The sequence below is a fragment of the Echeneis naucrates genome, chromosome 9 (assembly GCF_900963305.1).
Source record: "Echeneis naucrates chromosome 9, fEcheNa1.1, whole genome shotgun sequence".
Classification (NCBI taxonomy): domain Eukaryota; kingdom Metazoa; phylum Chordata; class Actinopteri; order Carangiformes; family Echeneidae; genus Echeneis; species Echeneis naucrates.
Window position 1 is genome coordinate 9,743,367 of NC_042519.1, and position 20,934 is coordinate 9,764,300.

At 39.5% G+C, this 20,934-nt stretch overlaps 1 protein-coding gene across 5 annotated transcripts in view; it reads left to right on the forward strand.

The window, feature by feature from the left end:
* mctp1a (multiple C2 domains, transmembrane 1a) overlaps positions 1-20,934 on the forward strand; it is a 118,217-nt gene that overhangs the window by 21,929 nt on the left and 75,354 nt on the right. For all 5 annotated transcript variants that reach the window (XM_029511003.1, XM_029511004.1, XM_029511007.1 and 2 more), the window contains exon 2: positions 17,430-17,550. In XM_029511003.1, coding sequence (XP_029366863.1) covers positions 17,430-17,550 — 121 coding nt within the window. The remainder of the gene's footprint in view (positions 1-17,429; positions 17,551-20,934) is intronic.

Sequence of the window (20,934 nt, forward strand, 5' to 3'; positions counted from 1 at the left end):
CAAGCAAAAGAAAAAGGAAAAACAAAGATATTAATCTTAAGGATGAAAAAACGAGGAAGAACTTGGGACTTCGACACAAGAGATAAATTGATGCAGTTGAAGACAGATACCTTCCTGCTTGTGCTTCTGCTTTGACCAGATAACGAGCAAAAAAGGAAGGATAAATTACTACATTTGTATGAGCAAGTCCTCACATGCGAGCAAGGTCTTATGTGCCCTCTGCATCCCACCTTAAACTATGTGCCTGGTTCATATCCTTCTGGCTGGCTCTCGAGCCGCAGTCTTGTTCCCTTAATTCCTGAACGTGCTCAGAATGAGAGCAAAGCAGTTTGTTGGAGGGGAGAGACAAAGGCTCAGAGTGGGAATAAAATTGAGGCAAGGTAACAGAGCACTAGAGTGAAGGGACTATGGCAGGTGGGAATAGAGGGTAGAGTCTGAGGTCTGATGAGAAGACCTGAGCAACTGAAGCTCTTCTCAGAAAAACTCTGGAGAGGGTTAGTGAAAATATCCATGGCTTGTTAAAACGCAATTTTCATCAGCTTCCAAGCTGAGAACATAACAACGCATCTTAGGAAACCTAGACAGATTGTCATTTTAAAAGACGCAAATATTTGCTTGCTTCTAAGAGCTGAGTGCAAGAGAAGCGACTTGTCTGAATTCCTGAATAGCATAGCTGTTAATGCTCCCAAACTCAGTACAGTACATGCATAATGCACAAGTTCTCCTAGAAAAGGCTAATGTGTTTTCGAAGTGCGGAATCCACAACTCTTATGTGAAATGTCATGTGTCCGAGTATGACTAAAACATTCATTTTGTTGAATAAATTATATATACTGCATTTCAAAATATCATGCACGCACTGTTTTCACACAGTGTCATACAAGTCAACAACAGAAGACTGGATGTTAATATTTGGAACAATTTTAAGATGACTGAAGAAGCTGCTTCTGTTTTTACTCTTCACATAAAATAAATTCATTACACACGATTGAGGTGTGAAGTAATGATTAAAGTTCAATGTCAGCATCACTTTCACAGCATGAAGGATGTATTGATTCTATTCATTCATTTTAGAATAAAGAAAAACAACCTCAGCTTTTGATCATTTGAGGCTCCTTAGATACAAATGTCATATGTCGCCGCCAAACTGAGTTTCTGAATCTTAACTCAGACGGATCACTTGTGAGCATGGAAAGCAGATTTTTGCCAACATTTGCAGTTTTCTGCCAGTGAAAATGTCCCTGAAGAAGAGTAGGGGTCAACTTGAAGATGTGATAGATTAGATGCTGATGCATGCTTTGTTGTTTTGGTTTGTTGCTGATTTTTGTTGCAGCTCAATGGTAAATGGCCAGGATGATTAATTGATTCCTATACAATTAAAACTAATGACTAATTTTGTATGCATTCTTACTGGCTGAAGAATAGCTTTCCTCTTTATGCAAATAGTGTACGATGATGCTCATGCAAGTGGATACTGCTGTGTTCGAGGTATTCATACCCCTTTCAAAGAGAGGCAACTCCCCACACCAGATGAAACGTTACCATTACTACAGTGAATCAACAAGTCTAATGAAAAATGTATGACTCACATAAACTCATTATCTCTCCATATTACCTTCTCCGGCTCTTTGTCTCATAAGTTTTCTTTCTGTCACCTGGCACATTGCTTCACATCGATCACCTGCTCACTGCAGTGATATTATCTACTCCTTCAGCTCCTCTCACCTCTCACAGTTTTTCTGAACATAATAGTAGGGGGTATACACTCCTGTCATTCCGCCAGTTGGTTTGTTGTCCAGTGTGGAGGTGGTACTACATTCTCCGATCAGCTTAGACTTGAATCCTTCATTTTCAGGCATATTGCAGACATTTATCGCATGATTCCTTGTCACAAAAACTGATTTAGTTCCACACTTAGAATCATCAGTCTATAGGGAAAAGGTTTATGAGGGTCTTTGGTATGGGAATAGATAATCAGAGTGATGCCAGCCCATCTGGTCAATGTTCTTAACCGTTTACAGAGCAGCCAGTGCTGGATTGCTTTAAGCAATATCCTTTGTCCTAAATACTGCAGCTCCCAACTGCTCCTGTTCAACATTACTATTATTTTATAATGTATCCTTCACCATAACATGTTAGGCTTTTACAGCATTTTGAGTAAAAAAAACCTTTGTTTAATTTTAAATGATTTGAACAGGTGCTGAGTTTTTTTTTTTTTTTTTCCGTAATGAACAGAGCAGTATTTGAAATTATGCTGTTCAAACCAAACAATTACTCCGGGCGTCACGACTTGCACGGTGTGGGGAGGCTGTGGTGCTGGGAGGGGGAGCCAACACTGCTGAGAGGTCATGCTTTGTCACCCACAGTCAATATAATATGATAGATATGATTAAAACCGGTGCACCCCATAAGAGATAGGAGCCAGAATTTTCCCTTAACCAAACAAGGGTTCTCCACATTTTGAGGAAGAGAGGCAAAAATGAATGAATGAAATGAATGAGAAATGTTGCAGCCTAGTGCAAGACAACAATAATAATGCCATTACAAGCTTTGTAGGGTTTTCTTCAGTGTAGTAAGGTTTTACATCACAAGGGATCCACTGCTCACTGGAGTGCATTTAAAATGCAATGATAATAGCCTATTTTTTTTCCACATTTCTTTGAGTCCACATTTTTTCCACATTTACTTTCAGCCTTATGAATTCAGAGAGAGAGTTGCTGATTAAAAACAGGCACTGTTAGTGGCAATTGTATGAAGATGAACAAATAACAATGCTAGATGATTAGTATGGATACTTCTTTCTTTAAACAGGGCGTGGTGTGTATCCCAAATCCATTCTCATTGAAACAATAAATTCAATGTGGAAGTTTAAGGTCTTTTGTTATTTGTTAGCACACAAGGGTTGACATGTAAACAGGGGTTGCCAACTGTATACATAGAACAGACACAGCTCTATTGATATTCTCCTCGTTAATTAGAATGTAATATATTATGGAGCAATATGTGTATGTGGTTAATGAACATGAATCTGTGCTTGTAAACCAAACTACTATGAATGAGGGATTGCAGGCAGTCCAGGCAAATAGATTCAAATCAAAATCAAAGTTTTCATCCTGTGATTTGTCTTCTCGCTGCCTGCTCACTCAGTGGCTTCTTAACCACAGAACTGATATGATCACCACCATCATAAAAAATGTGAGGACCTTTTTACTTGGGGGTGGCTAACGTTGGTTTACCAAAAAATGCTTTCATCACATCACACTTCATCACAATTTCTTTATAAATTGTTAGAGATACATCAAGAAGCCTCTTAATGCAATGATCCTAAGATAACCCTAACCCTAACCCATCATACATCAGTCCTGCTACTTGTGATATGGCGGCATGTTATTCTGAAATGAATTCAAAAAACAGCTCATAGGTGTTTTTATGGCCAGGAGCCTAAATAAGTGCATTACAGTATTGCAGTGGAGGTGGGATTACAAAGATTCAAAAGAAAAGGCAAATCTGCATCTTTTTAGTCTCGCTCTATTCTACTGTAAAGTTGCTGAGCCAGCAGACGGAAGCCCTTGTCGTGCTCCTGACGAATAAGCCGTGCTCTTTCTGCGAGTGTTGTCAGCGTGATCCCAGACTGGTGTTGCCTTGCTCCTGGTCAGATGACAGATTGGGTTGACAGCAGGGCGACCAGTTTGTCTGTCAGCGATGCTAGTAACACTGGATGCTCCTGGCTCAGCCCCTCACTGCATCAAATTTACGGGTGACAAACAAATGGGGGAAAAAGCTGCTAATGCTCAACAGCCTGTCACTATGTTTGTTGTGCAAGAGACTTTTCCTGTTTTTGTTTTGTGTTTTTCTTGTTATGGCCAGTTTGTTGACTTGTTTCTGTTGGGTGGCCTGTACCTGTCTTGATTTTTTTTTTTTCTTTTTTTTTTAATATCTTCCACGACTTCTTCTCTCTCCTGTGTCCATCTTTCATGACATGTCTAATCACATCTTTTTAACTGTCTCGTATGATCCATTCATTTGTTTGCACTTCCTTTTCCTCTTTCCATACATATTCAATAGGGGTGGGAATCTTTTGTAATCTTGGGGGGCTACGATTCGATTCAAAATTGATTTTTGATTCAAAACGATTTGATTCATAAAGATTTCTACTTCACACTATAGGTGTGCAAAGGATCCTCATGATTTACTCCAGTCTGCCTTGCAAGACAGAATGACAAATGAAGACATTAAAGTCGCTTTTTCACATTTATTAAGTTTTAAAGATTTATTCATGCTCAGATGAAATTGTTGCTTAATCCTCATTTTGCAAACCTGGCACACTGTGAAGCTCATGTCAAGCTCAGTCTTCCCGGGCATTCGGTAAATAGGGCCCTATAAAATCTGCGATCATGGAGTCACGCAATAAGACATTAAAAACGGAATTCATTATAAACACGGAATAACACGTAACTGGCCGACATTTTACATAAAAAATACACAGAGTGGGTCACTAATAATACACGTCCCCCTACCCATGAATGAATAAACGAATGAATAAATAAATGTGGTGACTTGAGCATAGTGGGCGCAGTTCGATTCCTTGTGGGGGCACTGGAAATGTATAGATTGATTGGTGGCTTGATGTAAATGTATGTGGTGACCTGAGCAGCATAGTGACGTAGCGGTTAGTGATTTGATTCCCGGTGTGGGCACCTGAACACGTCTAGGTTAATTGGTTATTTTGGGCCGAGTGATGGACTGGGCTACAGCAAGGCAAAGCAACCCCCCAGGTCCCAGACCTGACCAGACCAGAGACAAGACCTCACCAGAGACTTGACTCCCCAAAGACTAGACGAGACACCAGATCCCCCCCTTCAGAGACTAGACTAGACAGACCAGACTAGACCAGAGATGGGACACCTCCAGAGAGCAGTGTCTCGACCAGATCAAACCAGAGACTGGACCCCTGCAGAGAGTAGAGACTAGATGAGAGAGTGGACTAGACCAGGCCAAACTGGAGTAGACCAGGGACGGGGCCTCGCCAGAGACTAGATTAGATAAGACCAGACCAGAGACCGTATCGCTGCAGAGACCAGAGACTCGAACCAGACCAGAGAGCAGACCACCAAGAGACTAGACCGGATGAGACCAGACTAGATAAGATCAGAGACCCGACCCCTGCAGAGAACAGAGACTAGACCAGATCAGACCAGACTAGACACCGGAACCCCCAGAGAGACTAGACATACGTTTCATTGTTTTATTGTTATGTTTTTGCTTAAATGTGTGGAAGCATTAAAGTTTTCAGTCATAACTGAAGAAATTGTCAGTATTTCATTACTTAAAACGCTGTCTCTGGGTTAAATTTGTATCAAATGCTAAAAACAGAATTCTCAATACTGAATTTCAGAAAAAATTGTGTTTCGTATGTGCACCTGTTAGTCAGTTGTCACACAAGTCTTTATTATTAATACCCCTTGGCTTCGGTTGTAAATGGAAGTCCAACTCAATTAAAAGTGCATTGTGCATAAATTTTTTTAATGGGTTTCCCGTAAAGAGACATCTCCACATAAATATTTAGCCATGTAACTGGTCAAAATATACCCCGTCACACTGTTTAGCTCAGTCAGTCAGTCGGTCATTGACAAGGAAGAGTAAGATTGTAAAATAAACTGGACTGGGTGATCAAACGAACCATAACCCTTAACAAATCCAGCTGACACAAACAGCACCTTTACTTCAGTTACAATAATTGTTACACACTGTTTTTCATTGAAGCCACAATAAATCAATTTCCAGCAAAAAGCGCCTCTATATATCGCCATTAATTGTCTTTTACTGACATTTCAGGACATTTTGTAACAGAAGAATACCATGTCCATCTAATTATAAAATTGTTCAGTATCACTAAACCTCAAAACATGAAAAATTGGTCCTGAGGTTTCACACTAAATACTGGCATGAGCACACAACTGAAACATTAATGTCTACATTCACAAGCATGCAGCTGCATCCTATTCCTTTGCATCTACTCTTTTAAAACTAATTATTTTAACAGATATGAAATGATTTTACTGGTGCTGTCCAAAGTAAAAGAGCAGACTAGACAGATTAGCAAATCTTTCAGAATGTGAAAAACGAGAAGGTTGCATTGGAAGCATTAAAAACATGAAACTGTGTTTGAAAACTAGCAGAAGATGATTTGATAGATGCGAATATAGATTTCATAGCAATGAAAATCGTTAGTTTGCAAAGCCTCTCAAGTAGAAGGAAATTAAAAACCTTCCACGGACTGCATGAGGTCAAACACACAGACATGCCTATACGTGTCTATATAGACACATACAGACTGCAACCTAATCTTGCTCATCATTGGATTTAGAATGAAAGAGGCTCTATCCTCTTCTGACATCCTTCCATACATGACCCAGTGTTCACTAGCTGACCATCCGTTTGACCATGAACCAAAGTGGGCCAAGCCAAGCAGCTCAGCTGTGACATAAGGTTCCAGTGGGAGGGAGGGTCTTGACAAAGCTGGCTGACAGATGAAACTGGGTTACTGTCCGGAGTTAGATTATAGTCTCACACATAGGACTCACTGGGGTGACATTAAGAGTACTAAAGATGATTGTGGTGATGGTGATATTGTCCTAGTTATTAGAGCAGAGCACATGACCATTAATAATGCTGCCCCCTCCCTCCCCTGTTTTATGAGACTTATGGTGTTCCACCTCCTGCTATTTCATCTGTCTGTTTACACGTTTTTCTCTCTTAGCCTCAGTGTCCCACTGTCACTCTCCATTTACACTGACTTCTTTTGATGTGAGATATACCATGTTTATTAAATATGAACCAGGCTTTCAAGCATAACCACTATATATCCCTATTCCCCATAGCATTGCTGCAACAAATGTAGAAGAAATTACATAATATTAAAGGCACACACAGGGGCCCAAAGATTGCATTTACTCAACATACAGTCAAGTCACCACACACAAGGGACCGTCGGTTCTAAATAAAACTAACTTTTTGTCTATCTTGCCAATGTTTCAGTTCCAACTTCCATGAAATTATTTCAAGTGTAGCACAAAATGACACAATAGTATCAATGCTTGTTTTTATTTGCTAATTAAAAAATAATGTGATCATTATCATGATCTGAATTTTCTGTTGTCACAATAGTATATACATATGATATAGTGCTACGTATTTCTGTTTTTTGAATCACACCAACAGTCCTATCACTATGTCAAAAGGGAAGAAAATGTTCCTTGTTACTCTCCATCAGCAGTGAGCGTGACAATGTCCTGTGGGCTTAGAAAGCTCTGATGATGCTCTAACCCGCTCTGACAGGAATGCATGCACCACTCTTACTGCCACTACTGTATGTACAGGATGTCAGGATGGAAGGAGGGAGACAGAAAACACAGATAAAGCTTGGGGAACTCTTTCCTCAGCTGGTCCCAAGAATCCCAGTCTTTGTCCTGAGTCTCCTCTGTGAGTTTTATTATTTTTGATTTATTGCATTGATTGCAAAGACTGTTGACAACCACATGATCGATGTGAAATTGCAATGACAGTGTTGTAGTTCTCATCTAGATGGGTCTCTGCAGGATATCTAAGAACAGACGGAGAGTGCAGTCTGAAGATGAAGGTTAAAATGGGATGATTTAGACCCTGCACTGTCCATAGAAATGTATTTGTACTGTTTAATGAAATGACTAAAGCCATCTTCATCAGTTATTCTCCTTTTCTTCTCATTCATTGTGCTCAACCCAGTAGAGTTCACCAGATCACTGTCTGATGCATGTCCTTGTAATGATATCTTCAGGATTTTAAAGGAGGATTAATGTTCGATCATTTAATGGCAATTCCTGAAAGACTTAAACAGTCTTTTGGGCTAAAGTTGTTTCTTTACATCACTGGCGTATAAAGATCTATTGATTGTGGTCACGCAAGTTTGTGACTCTCAATCTGGAAGTCCATCGCCTGAACTGCTGAATTGTTGAACTGCAGGTCAATTGGGATATTTGTACGGTGTTTACCAAGCCAGAGTTTTTATTATATTGATAATTTAAGAGTTAACTGGCAAAAAAGGTTATAGTATAGTTAATACAGGCATAGTTGATGTTGCATTCTGTCATGTGGACGCACTTGGTTTCAGTACAGACAACAAAACCCTAACTTTTCCAGTAGGAGTATAAATCACTTTCAGCTTTTGTTGCCTGACAGCTGTCAGCATTTGTTGGTGGAGAAACATTTCAGTTCACTTCCCAGCCTCGGTAAACACTCGAAAGTGGGGATCTTTTCCATTCGACCCTATAATCCCACAAGGCACATATGTATTAAAAAACACAGAAATAGCTGCCATCTCCATTACGATTTCAAGCTAATTTCAAATCCTGTCAGATTTGAAGCATTACCCCAATGTGAGACCAGCTTTATCTCTGACAGTATAAGTGAGTATCAGACAGCTTGCTCTTTGCACAGTGAACGCTAGACTGTTATTAAGAAAAGAACAAACCAAAGAGACCTCATTATCTTGAAGAGTGGCTCTTGACTGTCTACCTGCTTGAGGCCCACACTGCCTTCATGCTTTGTCACATTATACATTACCTGGTCACACGCTCAGGAGAGGGGAAGCTCAGTAATGGCCCTGTGATAGTGCTATTTAATAGAGGAGCTTATTTAGTAGAGAAGGTGTAATGGAGAACATTTTTCATTGTCCTTGGATTGGCATGACCAGTGAGAGAGGAATATTGGTGTGTTTATGTGTCCCAAGAGTTTCGATTAAAAAATAAAATGTGATTTTGTGTTTTTTATGCTATCATACAGTCTGACTGTGGGGGAGAGAGAGAGCATAGTGATTTTGGATAAAAAGTGGCAGTGGAGAATGATGATGATGATTCACTGAGCTGACAATATTGTCGAGGCACTGTCAAACCAATGATTAAATTTTGGTGAATGGAAATGCAGCTCTGTGTTCAATGTGTTCAGTGAGTTTGTGGGTTTTTGAAGTGTCCACTTCAAAAACCCACAAACTCACTGAACACTTATGTACAGGCTTTTTTGAAGTGGTATAAGAGGAATAGAACAATTTTAAAACATTTTTAACTTCATTGATGTGGTAAAGTATAAGGGTGTTGAAATAATATTTGTTTTTCCAACAGTATTTTTCAATAAAAAAAAAAGTGTTGCCACGCTGTTACTTCCTTCAGGACATTCTTCACAGAGAAATGTAGTATAGTGTACTGTAATATATGGCTTGAAACAAAATCAGCCTGAATTTCTTCCTCTCCACTATTTGCCTCCCCCATATATCCTATATTTAGAGCAAGTACATAAAAGATTTCATTTCTAGCAACTCAATAGGCCTCACTGACAAACCTCAGGAGCCTTCGTTTACACAACTGTCTATATACTGTAAGTGTGTTCATACATTTATGCCTGCCATTCCAGCAGCTAAGGGTAGAAACAATAGCACCATGCCCAAAGGAAGAAACTGCATCAGTATTTATATTTACGCGTGTTATAAATATGTGTAGTGAAATATCACTACTCTGCCTTATTTGGGTCACTACTTCAGTAGTAACTACTCTCCTTGCTGAATTACCCTCAAATGACCTTTTTTTTATCATCTCTATTTTTTTTGTTCACTTCCTATGCTATTTTTATTCTGGAATAGATTGTGTATTTTTATTTATTTATTTATTTATTTATTTTATTTTTTATTTTTTGCGGTTGCATAGCAACACACAACTAGTATTTCTTTTTTTTTTTTTTTTTGGGCCTGCATAAGACCTAGGTTTACATCTTCAAGGAAATAAAAAAAGGATAGGCAAGGGATGCAGGCTTCAGTGGTGTGTGCCTCTTTCTCAAATTTCTCCTTACAAATGAAGTACACTTAAATTTTTTACATTCTTTTCTTACATATTGACAATTATAGATTTACCTGTTGGCTTTCTTCCTTGTAAGCTTTGTTATATGAATTAAAGAGCATTTATGCTTTTGTGAAGACCTTAAATAAGACATGCATTATACGATTATTTTAACAGGTTGTACATTAATTACTATTGAGCCTAATTGACACACAGATTCTAATTTTAAAGAGTTACACAGACCTGTATTGTCCTCTCAGTATTACTGAGAGACTATAGAACACAATCTGTCACAATTTCAGTGAACAAAACTGTTCAAGTGCCTCTGTTGGCTGAATAAACCACCCAACTGCTGCTGTGAAGTTTTTAATTAATGAGAGAAACCTACTTATGCTCAGACATTTTTTTTTTTTTTTTTTTTTAATAGATTTGGTATGGCCACCTATGGCCACTCAGAACATTCATTCATTCATCTTCAACCGCTTATCCGTTTCTGGGTTTGGGGGGTTGCTGGAGCCAATCCCGGCTCTTATTGGATGAGGACGGAGTCACCCTGGACAGGTCACCAGTCCACAGGGCGAACACACACAACAACTACTCACACTCACACTCAGATCTACGGACAATTTAGAGTCACCAGTTAACCCAAATGTGATATTTTTGGATGGTGGGGGGAAACCCATGCAGGCACATGCATACTCCACACTGAACCAGCAAACTTCTTGTCGTGGCACCAATATGTCGCCGTGCTGCCGTGTGAATGCATCTTTGTGTGAGTGTGGTGCTTGCTGAATTGAATGACTATCTAAATCTAAATAAATAAATAAGGTCACTTAAACTTTCAGCTGAATTACCCCTTGTGGACAGATCCTAGTTGTTAGCTTAGTTGAATATGCAATAGAGTTTTACAATCTAACGCAGTGAAAGCAGATTTCAGATCGTAGCAAGTTGTAGCAAGCATGTTTACACTCTTCAGGTTGAGCAGCTCTTTGAATGATAATGAATGAAGTAGACTAAAAGTGCACTACAGGTGTCTTTGCTAGTTTTAGAAAGTTGCCATTATTGTGTTCTTATCTTGTCTTGTCTTAAAATGGGAGACATTGCCAGCACTTCATTATCTTGAGGCAGCAAAAAACAATTCCCTAACAAATACCTCTACTGAAGCCAATGGCATTTCATTCATTACTATCAAGATGGTGATATTTGCCTACAGCATGCATAGTTTCACTGTTTAATTTTTTTAATAATTCAGGTGGAACAAATGCTGCAGTGTAGTTTCTCAGTAATATAGACCATATATGTCCACCACAAATAAACAGTAATAGAACAAAATATCTTCTTCCTGCTTCTTTCTAGAACGAAGCTTGACGTGTTCAGCCCATCCTGTCCTTCAGACCACTCATAGCTGATGTGTCTGTGTGCCAGGACTGGGCTCACTGGGTAGTCACAATGATCAACTCAGCAGAAACATGCACAATCAAATCTTCTGTGAAACACTGTCCCACAATGATAACAAACCACCAATGTGCATGCAAACCTTTCTTTTAAAGGGAACAGCACAGCGAGCGAGTTAGTACAGCCTTTCTACAACACACCTTGGATACACAGTGGATGTAGACACACCCCAAAAGCAGTTGCTCTACGCTGTGTGTTACATGTGTTGAAAGGGGTTTATTCCCGGGCTTGTTCAATGAAATTAATTCATAAAACTTTGAATTAATCAGGAAACTAATTTGTCATGGCTTATGGTGAAAAACCTTGACTATATCCCTCTCAAATTATTCCCTTAATTGCTATTGTTCTACCAAATTGCAATATATGAATCAATATTTCCATACAAAAGCATGAGGGGGAGATGAGTAGTGGCTTTCTCTTAGGCAGCTGGAAATGGCATCTCTACTAATAGAAGGAAAACTGTCATGATGGCCTTATTAATGAGCAAAGCAGGAACAGGTTATTGTTATTCAGGAATGAGGGTGTAGAGCCTGGAAATTACCTGCCATCTCTGTGAGAAACGACTCTACACACAGCACACGGTCTGAGTACAGGCTTCCTCTGCCAGAAAGACACTGGTGTCATGGCCAAAAGAATTCTAAATAAGAAATAAACAACTCTGTGTCATATGGTTTTTTCTTTTAAGTGTGAACTGTCAACATCTATAAACTCTCCCAATAGACTGTTTTTCACTTATTTCATACAGCAGTAAAGGTTACACTGCAGGGCTCTGCTTGTATTGTACCACACATCATTTTGGACAACTTTTAAAATAACATTACCATCAGCCATTACTATCAGCTCTTTGTCTGGGGGCTTACAGGTGATTGAAGTGCTGTTAAGAGTTAATTAAGAAATTACTGCTGAGTGAGTCTGGAGTCTACTCACTCAGACTTTCTAAATATTGCTCCTCTACACACAAGTAGAGCACAGGAAGTCAGAGATGATATTGCTAAGTAGTGAAAGTCAAGTGCTCTCACTTACCACTTATACACAGAGACTCGTAAAATTTTATGGGAAGCAAGCAGCCCTTATACTTTTTATCTTACTATCCATTTAGTATGTATTTATTTCATTACACACTGCATCTTTGCACCTTTTCTCCATCATCTCTTATCGTCCACTTTGGTTCAAACTTCCAGACAGCCTGTGGCTGACTTGACAGGAAAAGTTTCTGTTGTGAGTGGGTTGTGAGTGTGTTCCTGTTCCTGTCCACCAGTGCTGGGAAAGTGGAACATTTGAAGCTGCCAAATGATCGGCTTAGTATTATCATACTTGCCACATTATCACTCTTCGCTTGCTGTGAACGTGGCTAAAACTTGAGTGGCACTTCATGAGTGAGATGCTGACTGTGAAGGCCAAAACTTCTGCTCTTCTCTACAACCAGTGCTGGCAATGAAATGCTCTTTGATTCAGGTTAATTTACAACATCACAGAAAAGTATTCTGGGATGTAAAATTAAATACCTCTTCTAATGCCACTTTATTCTGATAAAACTGCTCTGTTGCGCGTGCATCGTTGTGAGTTTTGTTACACAGTGGAATTTTAATTCCTTTTCAGTAAATGGAAATGAGCCGATTTTGACAATGTGATTTTCATAGCTTTATATCACGAGAAACGAATTGAGCTTCAGTGCAGTGTATTGATATAATCTGCTGCTCACCCTCTTGTGCCCTCCTGGACTGTGGGTTGCGGATGGTGTGCACTGGGTCTGGATGGGGTTGCGTAGTGTAGAATATCCCACTGAATCATCCATTTAATTTATTAATGAATGGTCAGCTACAGTCTCTTACTGGGCGCTGACATACCTATACAGTCACACACCCAAATGTTAAATGAAAAGAGTGCACACATATACAGCACTCTTTGCGCATGCAGTCAACATACAGTGTACCTCCAAACCACCCCCTGGAGATGATGAGGAAACTGTCTTGTCCTGTTTATCAAGAAGCGTTTAGTTAATGGAGAAGCATTGTATTTAGTTTGGATTCAGCCTGAAGGGTTTTCTGTGAAATGCCCATTCCAAATTCCAAATATCCAGAGCACTCTTCGATATGCTTCCACAGGGATTATGTCATGTAAATGTAAAGTGCTCTGAAAGTTGAAGACACTGGCTGAGTGCCAGGAGGAGCTGCGATGGAAATCTTTACATTATGCTCCTGGATGGCTTTTTATTCATACAGACACACACAGCACACAAAGGGGGTGTCTATCTAAACTTTTGAAACCTCTCTAGCCCTTATTTGTATTACTGAGTGTAAGATTTGTGCAAATTCTATCTGGCAGGAATTTTGGTGAAAATGAATCTAAATTTTGTTATAAAATCATTTAAACCAAATCTTTTGTATTTTTGTAATCATCTTGTTCACACCAGAGCACTGTTGATCTGTAAGGCTGACTAATACAGAGACTGAAAACTGGGGCATGGTAGCTGTTGTTTTATTCTCTGTCAGTTTCAAGGAATGATGAAACAAAGCAGTTGGAGTGTGATGGTGCTTGGCTGTGGTTCCTTTCCTTTTCTTTCTCTCTTCCATTTCTCTCTACTTTTGTCATCATAAAAGTGCATGTGCTGTCTGTCTTTATAGCACATTTCTCTTGTGCAGAAATAAAGGCTGAAGTCTACTGGACTCAAAATCCTCTTTGGCAAGTCTGTTCCAAAGGATGGCCCGGAGTCATGTTTCTGTCTTTATGTTGTGTGAGTGTCTCAATGTATCCAACTTTACTATTTTATTCTCTTTTGCCTAAAAATCGAAACTATTAATCCATAATTCATCCAAAATGAAATAATTTTCTCATCAGCTGAAAGGATACACCACTAGACTATTACTAATAATACTACAAAATTTACTACTATTGGTATATTTGCTTTGCTATAGAAACCTCAAATCCCTGTCAACATTATTCAATGTTGAAGAAAGAAATTATGGCAGGCTATGTTATAGGAATCTGTTCGATTCTTGATTTTTGCCTTAGAGTCAATTTTAGCTTTAAAATCTTTTTAGTAAACTTCCTTCATATTTGGCAAAAGCCTGCTGGTTTCAGCTGCCATGACTCCAGTTGCTCAGCTCAGAAAGATCATCACCCTCCTTGGAGCAGTGCAAAAGTCACTTCCATTGGTCATGAGCTTGGATATACAACATAAAGCCACAATAATCTAGAGCAGTTTTTTTTCTTTTCTGATCATTTATTATTACATTCATAAGCTGGTCTTGATTTTATCAGATTGCTTGTTTTTGTAACGACCGTGCTGATCTTATTCTGTATACTGTGGCTCAGTCAATTAGCCAATCTACATTTTCTGCAAAACCGCTTCAAATCCGGTTCTCCCTATTATGTTCAGGTGCATCTGTGTGCATATGTGCTTTTAGTGTCTGTCTGTTTGTGGTACACACAATAAACACTGACAAACCGAAACATACAAAGCATTTTTTTATTAGCAGGGTTTATACAAGTCCAAGAGAGAAGCAGAAAAACACATGCACAGACATTTTCCGTAGGCATGCTCTATCCTACGTTTTCCATCTCTTTCGTAATCTCTGTGTAATGTTGTGACCCAGCTCGCCATTGTGTTGCCCTGTGTGTCTCTGTCACTGTTTGTTAGTCATATTCATAGACAAAGAGCTTAATATTAAATGGCTGTGCCCTTGTAGTTGTAGTCAAATCCTATTGGTTGTATCCACACACACATACACACATAGACAGCTCAATTACGGTGGCTTGCATGTACTGTTGATCCCACGTTTATTCTATCCATTTACACAGCTGTAACTCCCTGTCCGCCCCTCAATGTTCACATTAGATCTCCTCAGATATGTGGAGCCAGAGCCGGTGTACCTGTTATCTAACGGATTACATTTTGTTCTTTTAGAGTTATTTCAGTTCTGCCTTTTCCCAGGATGATGGAGTCTTTCTTTTTCCTTTGTTTGACAGCAGATGTTGTGTAGCTAAAATTGTATTGGGGTTGACTTTTCCACGGAGGTTTGAGGCTTCCAGGATTTACAGAGCAACACATTTCTCAGCAGGCTGCTGAAGTTTCAACTGCTGATATCTATAGTCTGCACTCTACTCCTCACATTCTGTTAATATTTTGATATCCACAATTATCGATCTATGAATTTTATGAAGTGGTTATTGCACTTGCACTAAGTGGTGACAGTTATAATTGCACTCTTCTGTCAACTGGGTTCAGGGGTTGAAGTACCACTGTCTGAGTTGCCATCACTTAAACATATTAGGGAATTTTATTCAAGTGTAACATAATAATATACTTTTATGCCATTTTTATGTTTCAGTTAAATATAATTTCTAGAATTGTCTGTTACAAATGCCAGCTCATTTATTGTGTTTTTTTTTTTTCGTTCTCCCTACTCTCCACTTCCTACTGCGTGAAAAAGACTTTTGAAATGATATTCATTAAAGATAATTGCACTGGTAACCTCTGAGGCAACACAAAATTGCTTTTTAATGCAGTGGCACTAAGAGGACCACAGTGTAATGATACTCATCATTATTAACCTGCAACCTCAGTGCATGACTTTGCCTTTATGTAACATAGAAAGCTTGTTGGTAATGAATAATTTTTGAGAGTTGAATGGGGGCATGGGGCAGTGACTAGCACTGTTGCCTCACAACAAGAAGGTTGTGGGTTTGGTTCCCAGCCTGGGGCCTTTCTGTGCGGATTTTCATGTTCTCCCTGTGTCTGCATGGGTTTCCTCCGGGCACTCCGGTTTCCTCCCACCGTCCAACGTTTGGGTCAGTTGCTGACTCTAAATTGTCTGTAGGTCTGAGTGTGAGCGTGAGTGGTTGTTGGTCTTTGTCTGTCTCTGTGTATTGGCCCGGTGATGACTGGTGACCTGTCCAGGGTGTAGCCTGCTTTCAGCAAATGTGAGCTAGGATCGACTCCAACAACCCCCACTAAATGGATAAGCTGTAGAAGATGAATGAGTTGATAGGATAATTAATGTACACAGAAATATAGGCAACCCCTCCATCTTTCTCTTCTATTACAGGGATTTTGCAACCAGTAGGAAAGGTAACACACATTTATGTCAGATAGTTCTATGCCTGCCAGACACCAAAAACAGTGTCCGCTACCAGGTAGAGAAAATGACTTGACAGGTCCATTATGGAAGTGTGTATTTTGATGACAGTGCTAATAATAAAGGCCATTGTGGGTCACCTCTCTTCTTTTTCCATTTGCATCTTCATCCTGTGTTTAACTGTTTGGGGATCTCTGCCCCTCTGTTCTTCCCTGTGGGAAGTGTTCTTACTCTAGACTTTGCAAGTTTTAAGTGGCTTCCCAATGGCCCACTAGCATTTTTCTGCCCTTATGGTTATTTTTAGTCTTATCTCAGAGTGTAATAGCTGGGGAGACGGGGCAGAAGTACCCATGCATGGATTGTCCAATGTGAAAGAGAAATGAGAGATGGAGAAATAACGTCAGTTGAATGCTTCCCAGAGCATAGCCTGGTTCATCATGGGGTTTGCTAATGGCCTTCTAGCTCCAATCGAAACCTCAATTACAGCCAGTGGGGGTTCCCTGTCAAAATGTAGTTCAGCATTGTCCTCAGGGCAACAGCCTGACATACAAAGCCACTAAGATGGCCCTTCAAAAAGCCCGTCTGTCAGAAACATCCCAAGGAGGCTGCATGCTTGCCAGAAGTTACAGGGCTGCAGTATGCATGCAACATGTTATGTAATGTCAAATACTAACTGTATGAGTTAGTATGAGAAACATCTTTTACCAGTTTTAGTCTATTCTAAGCTCCTGAGTGCATTGAGCCAGCACAAAACAAATAAACAAATCAAAATACATTAGAGGCCACAAAAAACCCTCAGCAGAGGTCATTTTGAAGTAGCAGGTATTGAAGGAATCAGTAGGGCATGAAATATTTGTTTTTTTGATCACACATATGAGATGTAAACAAATTACAACTGTTTAATTTACATCAATTTTTACATCCATTTTTTTTACGACTCAGAAGTCTCCCACTTTTTTAATCTTCTTTTTCCTAAAAAATTTGATAACATCAGTAATATTGGCTGGATAACTAATGTAACTTCTCCCTACAGGGCATCAGCATAGTGGGGCCGAGTAATGCAGACCCCGCACCTCAACCCCCGAGTCCAGCCATGTACCAGCTGGACATCGTCCTGAAGAAAGGGAGCAACCTGGCCATCCGAGATCGGACAGGTAGGGGTTTTGTTTCCTTTTCAACCTGTTCCCTCAATCTGTTGAGTTTTATGAAAGAGACTGTGCAAACTGCTTAATCAAGCCTGTGTCTAGGCAACAAAATGATACTGGTCGGTCAGTGTGGGTCTCTTAAGAGTTCAGTTGTCGTATGCCTATCCTCATTGTATCTAGTGTTTACTCACCAGATCTTCTTTCCTTATTCTCTCAAATTTTCCCTTACATGTTACTTCCTTTCTTTGTAGAACTTTATTAAATTACTTTAATCTCATCACAACAGCATTTTCCATCTGTGAAGTGAGATAGAATGACTTCGAATGATGCGGCACATTTAATGTGCATCTAGGCATGAAAATAACTTAGCTTTGGCGAAAGCTGGGACAGTGTACACATTTAGAGTCTGTGTGGTTGATACTAATATGATCTCTTTGTTACTTCTCTTGTTTATGACTAAATCGTGTGTTCCTCATCAAGAACTAAAAGACTTTCTGTATATGATTCATAGTCTTGTGAGTCTCTGCATTTTGTCATTAATATAGAGTTCGATAGTCGCAAAGTACATTTCCTTCATTACGCTTGTCAAATATTTTCATTTTTATTATATATTTCATATCTTTTGAGAACTATTATTGCACTTTTGTCGGCACTACCATTCTAGGAATTACTGTTTCAGTCATCCAGTTCATTTCTATTTTGTAAAATGTGATGGGCATTACCCGAGGCATGAACAAAAGACAATCAATAATACTATTATTGTCATGTTCTTTATCTATTTTCAGTTGCATTTAAAAAAACAGTTTTTTTTTTATCATTGGAAACGGCTCATAGTGCAGTGTTGTAAATGAACAGAGAGCAGAGGACTCCATCACCTGTCTTATCTTTGTGTGCATCTTTACCAACCAACCAGTCCAATCTCCCGTGTCAGTGAAATTGTTGTCATTCTGGTAGTTTCATGTTGTTGGTCGACAGGGCGAAAATTACTGCCTGCCAGCTTCAGCAGCCTAACCATAACCCATAGCATACTAGTAAAGAAATAAACCCCTCCATTTGAGCAAAGACAGTCTGGTGGCAAAAATTTCATGGTGACTCAGTTATAACTGAGTAGATTTTCTTTCACAGACTTATAGGGGAAAGCGGAAGGGATTTCATTGTGGACAGCTGTTTGGTTTATTTGGACTGGATGAAGCAGGTAGGTAAGGGAAAATGAAACAAAGGCTCTGGCATGGATACTGTTGGACCTAGGTGGAAGGATGCAGGCAGGAGGGGGCAGGAGGGTAAGGTGTAGCCCAAATTACATGAGGTAGGAAAGAAGAAGGCCTGAATGGAAATCCCAGTTGAACCATGGGAAACCTGCAGGGCTGCTAGATGATGGGACTCAGGTGTGCCGGCTGCAGCAGTCAGGAGGGGGGAGTAGCATGGAGCCGGAAGGGAATGCCACGCCCTAAAACACACAAACACAGGAAACGCCAAGGATGCGGAAAAATAGTGGAAACAAAAGGAAAAAAGGAAGACACCTGGAGCCATGACCAAGACCATGACTCAACCAACTGTATTTCTACTGACTGCCTTTACAGACACAGAATTTGACATTTGTTTTATCAAGCATCTGCAGCAGCTTAGTATTGTGCCTCTGTTAAATAAAACAAGCTGAGAAGTTCAAATTTGAGGCTTTAAATCTGCTTTAATCACTTGCAAGTGCTGCATGTTGGCAATGATACCACTAAACAGCAACATTTCCAAAAAAGATTTAATTAGCTTGGACTTAATAGTTTGCTGGTAAATTAATGCTATTGGATTCTATTGTGCTCAAGTTAATTAGACTGCATATATGAAATAGTCTGTTTTTAAGAAAAGCCTTTGCTCTTTCTCCCGTCATATCTTGTCCCTATTCATGTGCTGTCTGAGAGGCAGCAGTGCTTACAGCAGAGTGTGGACATTTGATGTGTGTTACAGACACTGACATGAAGAAGCAAAATGAAGGCATTGTTACACAAATACTTGTGTGTCACCTATGATCGTATCAGTGATGCCACACAAAAACTGTTCTTTACGCTCTGTAACATATTTTATATTTTATATTTGTTATATTGGATCTAAAGGTTTTCTGTTGTCTGTGCAGAGGTGGGTCCCCTTTGCCTGTAGGAAACTATTTATTTTCTGTCTATCTCCATCTGGTTTTCACAGCCTGGTTGTTATTTGTGAGAACCTTGAGCCATCACAGAACTCAGGCCTCCAAAGCACAAAATTCTTCACCCTAAGATGACAGTGCAAGGCTGTTGGAGTGTAAAGAAGAGTCACTCTCTCAAAGACAAGGATTGTTTTGGACCTTTTTTCAGTACAACTGCAGTCTGTCTTTAGCCTGCAGAGGCAATTTCACATTTTGCCGATGGGAGAGACAGGCCACACTTTGACATGATTTAATATTATGGCTGTTTTTTGTTTTGGTTTTTTTTTTTTAAGAAAAAAATACAAAATACAGTACAAAAGCTACAACACTGAAACAACATGAGAACATAACAATAAAACAAGAAGTAGGTAAAAAGATTAAACTCAAATAAAATCAGGAAAGGCTCTCTGATAAAAGTATATTTTAAGAAGGGATTTAGACATTACTCAGTCAGCCAATCTGATCTGCTCGGGCAGGTCATTCCAGAGACTTGGGGCCTTGAGAGCAAACGCCCTCTCCCCTTTAGTGCTCAGCCGGGCCTCTGGGACAGCCAGTAGACCTCTGCCCGAGCACCTCAAGGTGCGGACAGGTATGTAGGGTATTAAAAGGTCAGAAATGTAGCAGGTGGCAAGACCATGAAGAGATTAATCAGTAATCAATAAGCAATCAATAAAATCTTTTTTGCAATACCTTTTCGTAGTATGTGTGTTGGAGGACATACAGGAAAAATATTAAACATGTTATGTCTCCTGTCTCTTAACTTCCCATTAAAAAGATCAGGCTGTTGTGGTGGTTTCTGTTTGGTGCTATCTGGTTATTTGCCCAGTGATATATTCTATAATCAAAATGCAAGTACCGTAGCTGGCAACCTCATTATTGCTAGGTGGCACCATCTCCGTTGTGCCATAACGCACAATGTTGTGACTCATTTCAAAAAAGCTCTGGTGAATTGGATATAACGCTTGTCTGTATTGCATTCTAATAATTAGATATTGATTCTATTTTGGCAAATTGTGTGGCCCTACTAAAGGTGCATTTGTCATGAAATAAACCATTTCAACTGGTTGATATGTGTTTACGTTCGTCTGTGCACGTCTTTTTACTGTATGTGCATATGTTAACTCAGCTTATCTCTGTGGACAGTGTTGTAAAATGAACTTGACCTTTTCTAATCATAAGTCGTGCATCATTTTATTATTGAAATGTGTATTATGACCAAA